Here is a 12,831-nt window from a genome sequence, read left to right on the forward strand (position 1 = left end):
ACGTGATCCACCTTTCATCACCAGTTATCAGCTTCTTCAAAAATTACGTCGTAATAAAGAATCACAGATGAGTACACGGTTTATTAGGTTTCTTTCAGTGAGCTCATATTGTGGCACCCAAATATCGAGCTTTTTTGTGTACCCAGCTTTTTTCAAATGCGCCAAAACCGTTTTGTGGTTGGGGGAAACTGGGGATTCTTCAGCTACATTGTAACTACTAATATGCCGATCTTTCTCCACTTTTTCAAAAATGGCATCAGTTTTGTCCGTAACAGGGCGACCAGAGCGACGTGCAACTTTGATATCAAAATTTCCGGATTGAAAACGCTTAAACCGCGATACTGCATTAGGTCCATAAACTTTCGCGGCTTGTGTTGCATTTTTACCTATTATGTAATAAAATTTTAAAGTGTATCGAATTTCGTCATTAGAATCACTCATTTAAACAATAAGAAAAGCAAATGAAAATCTCACATTTACCTAATTTTAATTTGGAATTATCTTCTGTAAAAGTAAAACTCTTTAATGATACCAAAATCAGCCAGATACAATTGGTATAACCCAAGAGGTTTTATGACAAATTCATAAACATACAATTTAATGCGTAAATATTTTTTCCCCAACCTATTATATAAGATTGTACCATCAGAGACATTAATTCATAGGCAGATGGCGGACCTACGCCATTTGGTCGGGTTATGTCAATTCAATGTTAGTCGTATTTTGTAGGCTGGGATTGAAATAACGCGACCAAATCACAAAGATTCGCCATCAGCCTATTAGCAAATTACTTTGATGGTACGTACTACATTTGCACTCCGACTTGAGAGATTTCTTGCCTAAATCTCGATCTAAATTCAACAATGTTTACTATTTACTATCCAGAACATTCGAATCACAGCAAATATACCTAACACTGGGATTACTTAACGTCGGAAAAGCGTAGATAACGTTGCTTACACAGTACGCTTGTGAGCTAATGTTAAACATATTACCTCCCTAAATACGCGTCTCTTTAAATATAAACGAGATATAAATTAGTTACCCTTCACTTTATTTCGCATTAGTGAATATATAAATAAAAATAATGCAGAAAAAATATGACTTGCAGATGCTAAAAATATTTTTTGGCAATAGAAATGTAATTAACGGGCTCATTTAGTGTCCACAGCTAAGAGGATCGAGATTTAGAAATATTTTTAATACTAGTAGAGTTAGAGCCAGCGACAGTCAGACTTTCGTCATTTATTAAAAGCTATATCTCCTAAAGTAACCGCGACCGAAACTCCACAGTTGCTTGTGTTCCTACCTCTAAAGGGGTCATAAACAGGAAACTTTCAGCTTTTATAAAATGACTTTAGGTCGGTATAAATAGTCAGTACTCAAGATGCATCTCGGTCTCAAGACACGGTTCAGGCTCTGTGATTGGTTGGCTGTCAAAATTTGGACCAATCACAGAGCCGAACCGCGTCTTGAGACCGGGTCGCATTTTAAGTACTGACTATTTATACCGGCCTAAAAGTTTGGCAGTCGCTGGCTCTTAGGATATAGAATTGCATGAATTTAACAAAAGTACCATTATATTGATAGTAAAAGGATTAATTCGATTAATTCTGTTTTCTATTGTTACCGGTCCTCTGTTGTATCTCAGCAACTGTTTTATCGTCTATCGTCTAGACTCTGAAGCACAGTGAAGCCACAAAGCTCCGTTGCGGTGCGTTGTGTTGCAATGGAATAACGCATTGTATGCTACGTTATAAGTATTTGCATGGGCGTACACAGGTAGGGGCAGAGACATACCCCCCCCCCCCCCCCCCCCCCCCTAGAAGATAAAATAAACTACAATTTCCTGGCAAGTGGGAATTAAAAACGTGTCACCTACTCTGCGTTGTTGGAAACAAATTTGAAATTATCTTTCAGTCAGATTATAAGTACATTTTCATGATTTTTTATTTCAACATACAAAACTATTTTAAATCCTGGGTACGCCCATGCGTATCTGCGATTCGTAGACGCGCGACAAATGACGACACCATGCAAATGGGTTATCATGTTTCACAGACATAAAGCCAGCTAAAAATAGTTAGGACAAAAGTGGCAGCATAAAACAAGACCGTGACTAGTAACAGTGCAGTGCATCATTCACTCGTCCACTTTATCTCATTTTTTTTAAATTACTTGACGTATTACCTGAAAACCTCTGTCTTTACCTAACTCTTATGGGGAAAAGTCATGTAATTTCTTTTCAAACATAACTCGTCGGTTTCTTGTTGAATGTAAAACGTCTCACAGTTTTAGCAACGCAGTGCAGTGGAGCATAATGGCCCCGCTTTTAGTCGTATAATTAAACTAATTTATAATAAAATCGGATAACGGTCTTACGTTCTTTTATTTTAGTTTATTTATGGGCGTCATTACGCGCACCGCCATCGCTCGACTAATGACGTCATTTACGACGACCTTTCATCGCCGACGTTAGAGCTAGTCCACATGGCGCGCGTTGCGTCAGCGTTAGGTCGACGCAGCGCTGCCGTTGCGTTGTTTTACATACAAATATTACCAAGGTTGCCGATGTTTTACATACAAATATTACCACAGAGCCGAACCGCGTCTTGAGACCGGGGCGCATCTTAAGTACCTACTGACTATTTATACCGGCGCGGCCTAAGACAGTTTCGTATTTCACCCGTGTGGCCGGCTATGCCTCAAACGGCAGCGCTGCGTGTGGAGTGGCTCTTACCATCTTCGTGCTCACGGCAAATAAAATTTTGTACACTTTTTATGCCGTGCAAACATTGTCAGATGTTTATGAGAAGCCGGTCTTGACGTCATACCTTGAAATTATTTTCCCGATAGGTTGGAAGAAAATTTTTAGGTGTTATGTCATGAAGTAGACACAAGAACAGCTGCACTGCTACGAAATTGACACAATTTTAACTTACTTCCACAAAGAACGCGATTGATCGTCAAGATTTTATGCATGAATAAACCAATCATTAATCTAAGCCAATAAGATAACACTTTTGGTGGTTAGTCAGAGCTGCTTCTAAATAGGTTTCATAATTATTGTTAAACAATATAGAAACCTATTTAGAAATAGCTTTGAGCTTACAAAAAATAGAGAAAACATAAGAAAATGTACTTATGCACAGATTAGTAATAGTTCCTACTTCCTACGTAAACCTATGTGTGTTTAAGTAAGTTACTTCTAGACACACTAGGACGGCGCATGGTAAAACTTGTATAAGCTTATATTGTGCCGTAACATTGTTTTTGTATTTTTTATTGATAAATAAAGGTTAAAAAAGAAAAACTTAATATAATGTAATAACTGTGTCTAGTAGTCTAATCTATAATTATAAAAATGGATTTTCAATTGTTTTAGTAACCCTAAAACTCGAAAACGGCTAAACGGATTGGGCTAATTTTAGTCTTAAAATATTCGTAGAAGTCCAGGGAAGGTTTAAAAGTGACACGAAGTTCACCGGGACAGCTAGTCTTATATATAAAAATGGATTTTCAAATGTGTTAATCGCGCTAAAACTCGAAAACGGCTGAACGGATTGGGCTAATTTTAATCTTAAAATATTCGTAGAAGTCCAGGGAAGGTTTTAAAGTGACACGAAGTTCACCGGGACAGCTAGTCTTATATATAAAAATGGATTTTCAAATGTGTTAGTCGCGCTAAAACTCGAAAACGGCTGAACGTATTGGGCTGATTTTAGTCTTAAAATATTTGTAGAAGTCCAGGAAAGGTTTTAAACGACACGAAGTTCACTGGGACAGCTAGTATATTATATAAAAATAAGTCGGGTTTTCCTTCCTGACGTTATAACTCCAGAGCGCACGAACCGATTTACACGGTTTTGCATTTGTGCAAAGGTCTCGGGCTCCGTGAGGTTTATAGAAAAAAAAATCAGAAAAAACTTCAAGAGAAAAGCAGGAAAACTGGAAAAACAGCCAAAACAATGTTTTCCGGAACAGCTAGTTACTTATATACTACGTTTTATAAACGTTAGGTCTGCGATAAATCAAAGAAGAAACTTACACCTAGCGTAGATTTTAGAATTCATATCAGTTTCAAGCTTTGCTAAGGTTTTCGAGGATTTTAATTTACAGTTAAGCCAAAGCTTTCACGTTTAAAAATTTTCGTTTGCGGCAAGGACACGACGAGGTTTTTATGAAAGCTTAATTAAAATGTGCGATGTGTCCGTCCTGGAGTAAAATTTCATGTAAAGGAGGTGAAAAGGCTAACCAACAGATAAAAAATAATAATATAGTTTGAGGCTCTTTATAAAATACTTATGTAGAAATGAGGAAAATGAACGATTAAGTTTTATGTGACACATTTTATTTGTATAATTTAAATACAAGACGTTTTAATAGTTAAAGATATTAATTAATTTAAAAATTCATGTGTGAAAAAATATGAATAAAAAGTTCCGTGGGAGAGCCATGCTTCGGCACGAATGGGCCGGCTCGACCGGAGAAATACCACGGGCTCACAAAAAACCGGCGTGAAACAGCGCTTGCGCTTTGTTTTACCGAGTGAGTGAGTTTACCGGAGGCCCAATCCCCTACTCTTTTCCCTTCCCTACCCTCTCCTATTCCTTCCCTACCCTCTCCTATTCCCTTCCCTACCCTCCCTTATTACCCTATTCCCTCTTAAAAGGCCGGCAACGCACCTACAGCTCTTCTGATGCTGCGAGTGTCCATGGGCGACGGAAGTTGCTTTCCATCAGGTGACCCGTTTGCTCGTTTGCCTCCTTATTTCATAAAAAAAAACACTTCCATTTTTTAATATTAGTGTCATATACTAAAGTATTTTTAATAACAAACTTTGTCGTTGTTGCTACTTTATTCCTGTTGTCTATAGAGGTAGAAAGTATACGAATAAAACACTTATGTTTCACATATTCGAAAAACTTATCACTTTTTTTCTCGATACACGGTTAGGTAACGTGGCAACAATTTCAGTATTAGTACATACTTATTTAGACATGCGCCTCGTTACACAATATAATACTGAGCACACAAGTAAATACTCATACAAATAAGAAACATTTGTCATTGAAAACTTAGTAAAGCCATTTTGTGGTTTGTTCTCGAGACGACCTAAACACTTTCAGATCTCGGTTGAGTAATGGACTTACTGAACAACTATTATCAGAATACTCTTGCCATGCTTTCATTGTACATCATTTTGGAAATGTCACTTTCTTGTAACCGATCAACGGAGCAAAAACTTTGCCATCGCGAAGGCAAACCAAATATCAAGAAGGCCCCAAACAACATTGAAGTAGGGTATAGTAATTTAGGGCCACCTTTTTCCCACTGTTTTCACTATTGTTGTTCGCGCCAAACTTTAGCGCGACGAATGTGGCAGTTGGCAACACTGCGCATGAGTCTGCGCTGTCAGCTGTCATACGTTTTGACATGCCAATGACACAGTCCATTACCGGCGCGCGATCGTTACATACGAAAAATATCGGCTAGCCGATCCCGTGATTCGCGATAATTCCTCAGCTCAGTGAAATAGAAGGTGACAGTGTCGTGTGACTACGAGCATCAGCACATCAGCCCTATCAGCCCATCTGCCCAGCTGTCTCAGCCATCAGGTAACCCCAGTTTCCTTTCTGCCCATCGTTGTAGTGTAGGGGTCCTCGCCCCTACATTTTCTGGTCCTTTCGAGCCGTCCAGTGACCTTTCTGGTCATTTCGAGCCTTTCAGCACACTCCCTGGTCCATAGCGAGCCTAGGAATATTTTTTTTTCACCCACCCGCTTTAATGCCCCGCCCGGCGAAAATTAAAACTACAGTACATTCTGCTCATATTTCTGCCTAATCTTATTAGAATCCTATTTTATTACTAATATTCTATCGAATAAAGTAGCCTCCGCCCATTTTTTACCCCCTTACGGCAATATTTTTGCAAGTTTGCCAAATACGATTTTGTTCGTCCGCCATATTAAGTAATAATTTGCATAGGTAATTTAATCCCCTATCATCTTATTGTATAATTGTAATCGCATTATTTTCAGCCCATATATTGCGTCTATATTGCATTTAAATTAAATTCCCGAATATATTTCAGCCCAAATACCAATATAAAAATAACTTCAACATAATTCCGTCGGGTTATAAGAACAAAGAAACTTTCATACATCACATAGTTTGTGCCTATTACATTAAGTGTTATTATTGTTCAGCTCATTGAAATATTTACAGTTGTTTTTGTTAACTTAGCACTTAGGTACTTCGACTTAATTACTCGCCTTATCGCGATCGATCTTTCGCCGCGCGCGCATACCTCAGCACCTCCGCTCCGATAAGAAACATCTGTTAATTGTTTTTAATAACTATTACAATAACAAGCGTCTTAGGTATCGCATTTAAACGTTTTATGTCTCCGCTCATTACATAATATTGCTGTTACCGAGTTATACTTGCGTTAGAATTCAGATATACTAACTCAGCACATTACTATAACACTTTACTATTTTTTCAACATAGTTTATTAACTACTTATATACATTTTTATCAGCTCTGTAAGGTTCCTTTACACTAGCATGCCTACTAAATCGCAAGCTGCCGTTTTCAGAGAGGCCGTCAAAGCTTTCAGTCGGCTCAAAGAAATTGCGACAGCACTTTCTAGTGGCGACTCCAAGGAGTCTTCTCAAACATTAAGAAAGGAATTTAATGCGCGATTCAAGGAAGTTTCCTATCAAAAAACAAGACTCGAGAATATTTATCATGAGATTCTAGACGACCCAAACTTATCCCAAGATAACGAAAAACTATATACGTCCAATTACGACAGTGCGATTTCGGACTATTATTTTATTTTAACGGCGGCCGAAAATACACAAAGTACTTCGGAGACTCCTCAGCTCACTTCTTCCGTTTTGCCTAAAATTGAGCTTCCGAAGTTTAATTCGTTGGTTGAAGAATGGCCTTCTTTTATTACGATTTTCCGTAGTCTGATGGACGACATGGCAACGTTGTCGGACGCGGTTAAATTACATTACCTGCTCTCATGCCTGTCGGGGGAGGCATTATCCATGGTTTCTCATCTAAAAATCACTAACGAGAATTATAGTGTTGCGCTCGACATACTAACACGTCGATATGAAAACCGTCGCGTGTTGATCGACAGGTTTGTCGATATTATACTCGGTCTGCCCAATATTCATATACGCTCGAGTATCCGAGCTACTTTTCTCACTCCGCTCATCTCAGCTCAAAGCGCATTAAAAAATTTAAATTTACCTATGGACAGCAACTATGTTTTTGTCTCGATTGTAGTCCGTAAACTACAGGGGGAGCTCCGCACATTATTCGAGAGGAGATACGGCGCCTCTGATGTACTGCCCACTTTAGATAATTTAATCTCTTTTTTAGAAGAGCACGCGCGCTGCATCGAGACAGAATGTCCGACGCCAGCGCGCACCGAGTCTCAAGGTCAAGCGGGATCTTCCCGTCAACAACCCCCCTCTCCCCGCTCTCCGCGCAGTCTCCGCTTTAGACCCATAAGCCCCGCGTATCAGCGCTCGCCTTCAGCACATACCATGCGTACCCCGCATGTCAGCCCAGCTCCATCTCATTCTCGCCAACACTATGCACCCCCCTCTCCCCCCCGACAAGTTCAGCACGTATACTCAGCTCAAGCCAGTTTTAAATCTAAGTTTTACTGCCCATATTGTAGGTCTACAGAACACAAATTAATAGCTTGTCCCAAGTATAACCATCAGCCCATTCAAGGACGTTGGGACTTTATCGAGTCAAAAGGTAGATGTCGTAAATGTTTAGGTCCGCACTACGAAAACGAATGTAGGTCGACTGGTGTCTGTAAGGATTGTGGTAGTCCTAATCATCACACTTCTCTTCATCGTCATGATGCACCACGCTCGCCAACATCATCAGCTCATTTACTTCCTGCTCACCTGCGCGCGCAGCCCCGTCGTCGTGATAATAATAATAATGCTCATACCTACACATCTAATACTAACCATACGATCATTCATCATCAACCATCTACATCTCATCAGTCGCATTCATCTTCGCCTCATAATAATAATAATAACAAACAATGACTACCTACCATCACGGAGCATTCAGAGTTAGAAAATCAGCCCAATAATTTAAATAATAATTTTTCTCATCATAAATCCGCTCATAACTCAGCTCATAATTCAGCTCATAATGATTCCGCTCAAGTTAATAATACTCAGCATAATAATAACTCATTACAAACTCCCATATTATTACCTACAGTTGTTTTGAAAATTTCAGATAAATATGGTAACTATCATAAAGCACGCGCATTACTTGATTGTGGTAGTATGATAACTTTAATTACTCAACGCTTAGTAAAAACACTTAATTTACAACCGAAACATTGCTCATTAAAAATTACAGGCGTTGGAGATCAGCACATACAAAATTCTAAAGGTCATGTTTCGATTACTTTTCGGCCCACACGTAGTGACACGCCTTCTATCACAACTTCCGCTCATATTTTGAAGGATGTCACAGGTTACCTACCTATGCAAAAAATTCCCGATGTAGTACATGACTCAGAAAATCAGCTTATTCCGTTAGCGGATAACAATTATCATACTCCTGCGCCCATCGATCTCATTTTAGGCTCAGATGTTTTAGGCCATGTGTTAGATGGTACTAAGGTGACTTTGGGCCCGGGGAAGCCCATAGCCTTTGGCACGATTTTTGACTTTGCACTCATAGGTCCCATTGAACAATTATATGATAACTCAGTAGTTCAAGTTAACTCCGCTCATATCGCTCATTTGACTCATTCCGCTCAATCCGCTCATTCTGCTCATTTTCATTCTCATCAAGATAAAAATAAAAGTCTAGAACGATTCTGGGAGTCAGAAGAACCCCAGCCGCGTCCAACTCACTCAAACCCATTACATGAACAATGTGAAGACTTATTCCGCTCAACTACTACTCGTAACCGATCGGGACGTTATATCGTAACTCTTCCATTTTTATCGAATGCTCCGCAATTAGGTAGTACACATGCTATTGCTCTCCGTAGATTTCTCAACTTAGAAAAGCGATTACAATCCGACCATTCATTCCGCTCAAAATACATAGAATTTATGAACGAATACATAAACTTAGGCCACATGACACCTTGTCATCCTTCTACTTTTACCCATAAACCTCATTATTATATTCCTCATCATGGTGTATTTAAATCAGGTACTGATAAACTCCGCACAGTATTCGATGGCAGTTGTAAGTCATCCAATGGTGTCAGCCTTAATGATTGCCTACATACAGGCCCCGCCCTTCAGCGTGATATTGTCGATATAATTATGACGTTTAGAACACATCGTGTAGTTTTTACCACAGATATAAAAATGATGTTTAGAAATATTATTATCAATCCAGATCAACGTTATTATCAGCTCATACTCTGGAGATCGTCTCCTGATCGACCTTTACTCACATATGCGCTCAATACTGTTACATACGGATTACGTTCAAGTCCTTATCATGCCATCCGCACATTATTACAACTAGCTGATGATGAAGGTCATCGCTATCCCCAAGCTGCTCATGTATTACGTAACTCCATATTCGTAGATGATATTCTCTGTGGTCATGACTCCATAGAAGAAGCTTCAGCTCTTCAAACTCAACTCATTAATTTATTATCGCTTGGTGGTTTCCAGCTCAGTAAATGGAAATCTAACACTCCTCAACTCTTACAACGTTTCCCAGATGATCAATGCGAAATGCCTAAGGACTTTGACATCAGCTCGGACTCTCCATCTGTTAAGGTCTTAGGTATTAGATGGATTCCGCAGTCTGATGAATTTACATATCACATTTCACTACCGCCAATTCCTCACATAACGAAGCGATCCATACTCAGCACTGTAGCTTCTCTTTATGATCCAAACGGTTGGATCACTCCTGTCATATTCCGCGCGAAATTACTTCTACAAAAATTATGGTTGCTCAAATTGGATTGGGACGACCCCACTCCAGATAACATTACACAAGACTGGCAGCGCATTTCTCATGATCTTCCGCACATCTCAAACATACATTTTCCCAGACACGTAGCTCCGCACAAATTAACTTCTACATACTCACTTCATGGCTTCGCAGATGCCTCAGAAAATGGTTTTGCTGCAGTCGTATATTTACACGAATTAAATCACGATGGATCAGCTAACGTTCAACTCATAATTGCTAAATCTAAGGTAGCCCCTATTAAAAATAAACTCACAATTCCAAAATTAGAATTATCCGCGGCTACACTTTTATCTCAACTCATGTCTCGTGTCTCTCAACATCTCTCCGCTCATCTAACAATATCTCAACACGTCTGTTGGTCAGACAGCACCATTGTACTCGCGTGGATTAAAACTCCTACTCATCGTTTACAAACATTTGAAGCTAACAGAGTAACCAAAATTACTAATAACTCTCTCTCACTCATCTGGCGTCATGTACCTACACACTTAAACTCTGCTGATTGTGCCAGCAGAGGAATCTCAGCACATTCTCTTCTTTCGCATAGTTTATGGTGGTCTCCTCCTTGGCTCAAACTGCCAGAGGATACCTGGCCCAAGATGCCTTCAGCTCACACTCGACAGGAATTACCTGGACTCAAACCTAAACAAGTTCCATGTCATTTCACAATCCCTGGTATAGATAGTGATCTTCTTACACGATTCAGCTCATTAGATAAACTTATCGGCGTCACAGCGTACATGCGACGATTTATTTCTAACTGTAAATTACCTACACACTCGCGAGAACTAGGTCCGCTAACTGTAAATGAACGTAGACAAGCTCTGCTCTTCTGGATCCGCTCTGTTCAACAGAACTCCTTCGCAGAAGACATTCACCGCCTGCAAATTAACAAACTCTGCACAGTTAGGTTACAACGATTATCACCTTTTATGCAGGACGGTCTTCTTCGAGTAGGTGGTAGACTCACTCGCTCAGAACTCACATACGATGCACAGCATCCATTCATACTGCCTAGTTCTAGTCCGCTCACAGACCTTATCATCGATCACTATCATCGTATTCATTGCCACCCTGGCACCGATACATTACACGCTATATTACGTCAACAATTCTGGATATTATCAGCACGCCGCATCATTCGACATAAAACGTATAAATGTATAAGATGTTTCCGTTGCCGCGCTCAGCCCGAAATGCCTGTCATGGCTGACCTTCCAGCCGACAGAGTTATACCTCAGCCCGTATTTAGTCACGTGTCAACAGACTTCGCCGGTCCATTTTTACTTAAATCAAGTCAACTACGGAATGCTAAGTTAATCAAAGGTTACTTTTGTATATTCGTTTGTCTCACTACAAAAGCGGTTCACTTGGAACCCGTATCCGCACTTTCTACAGATGCATTTATTGCCACGTTACAAAGATTTTGCTCACGTCGCGGTGTTCCCGTTTTAATACGTTCCGATTGCGGCACAAACTATGTAGGTGCTAGGAATCAGCTCCTAGAAGTTCAACAATTTCTCAATGACAATAATGACGCCATTTCCCATAAACTCTCAGCTCAAAATATAACTTGGTTACTTAATCCGCCCAAGGCCCCGTGGATGGGAGGCATCCACGAGATTAATGTCAAATCAACAAAGCAACTCCTCTACCGTGTAATCGGTGAACAACGCCTCACATTTGAGGAATTCTCAACTCTGCTCGCTAGAATTGAGGCCGTATTAAATTCTCGGCCTATCAGCCCACTATCGTCCGATCCTACGGACTATCAGCCCCTCACAGCCGGCCATTTTCTCATAGGCCGTCCGCTCACAGCTCTTCCCGAGCACACAATAGATGACAGAGTCATCTCCCCCCTTAAGCGCTTTCAGCTCATTCAATCTCTCTCTCAGCGTTTTTGGGCTCTCTGGACCAAGTCCTACCTCCATACCCTTCAAATCCGCTCCAAATGGCTTTCCTCTTCCTCTCCACCCAAAATTGGGGAACTGGTTCTGCTCAAAGAAGACAATCTGCCTCCGCTCCAATGGAAGATGGGAAGAATCACACGCCTACTACCTGGGAAGGATGGAGTCATCAGAGTTGTGGACTTGGCCACCTCACAAGGCCAGCTGCGGAGACCTGTCGGCAAGATTGCCCGGCTCCCACTGGATTCAGCTCAAGATGGGGATCAGCTCACGCCCATTGCCGGGCCCCCCCAGGATGTTCGCGCCAAACTTTAGCGCGACGAATGTGGCAGTTGGCAACACTGCGCATGAGTCTGCGCTGTCAGCTGTCATACGTTTTGACATGCCAATGACACAGTCCATTACCGGCGCGCGATCGTTACATACGAAAAATATCGGCTAGCCGATCCCGTGATTCGCGATAATTCCTCAGCTCAGTGAAATAGAAGGTGACAGTGTCGTGTGACTACGAGCATCAGCACATCAGCCCTATCAGCCCATCTGCCCAGCTGTCTCAGCCATCAGGTAACCCCAGTTTCCTTTCTGCCCATCGTTGTAGTGTAGGGGTCCTCGCCCCTACAATTGTAAATCAATAATTTTGAAGAACGTTATTTTTAACCCTGAAAAAATTTAGTTGCGACCCGTGACAGCAAGACGTGTTTGTAACCCGACTAAAAATAAGATTGAGTACCACGGGTATATGCTTTTAGGTGCCAACAGCATTTACAAGGTTCAAGTATATTTTACCTTGCAGAAACTTACAGCTTTGCGGTTAATCTGATCTGTCACTAACTCACCAAAAATTCATTAAGGTCTAGCATTCGGTCATTAACTTTCGGTGCGGTCTAAGCTTCGGAGCCGCCTTAATTTAA

The 12,831-nt window shown here is 40.6% G+C and overlaps 1 protein-coding gene across 1 annotated transcript; it reads left to right on the top strand.

Moving 5' to 3' along the window:
• Positions 1-11,001: 11,001 nt before the first annotated feature.
• LOC121727313 lies at positions 11,002-12,255 on the top strand. The gene has a single exon (XM_042115074.1). It carries the CDS (start codon positions 11,210-11,212, stop codon positions 12,233-12,235), a length of 1,026 nt encoding a protein of 341 aa, XP_041971008.1. The 5' UTR covers positions 11,002-11,209; the 3' UTR covers positions 12,236-12,255.
• The last annotated feature ends 576 nt before the right edge of the window (positions 12,256-12,831 follow it).

This window comes from Aricia agestis, chromosome 5 (assembly GCF_905147365.1).
Source record: "Aricia agestis chromosome 5, ilAriAges1.1, whole genome shotgun sequence".
NCBI lineage: Eukaryota > Metazoa > Arthropoda > Insecta > Lepidoptera > Lycaenidae > Aricia > Aricia agestis.

Excerpts from the sequence above, each read along its gene's own strand:
- LOC121727313 (XM_042115074.1), top strand. The coding sequence starts at position 11,210 with ATGCCTGTCATGGCTGACCTTCCAGCCGACAGAGTTATACCTCAGCCC.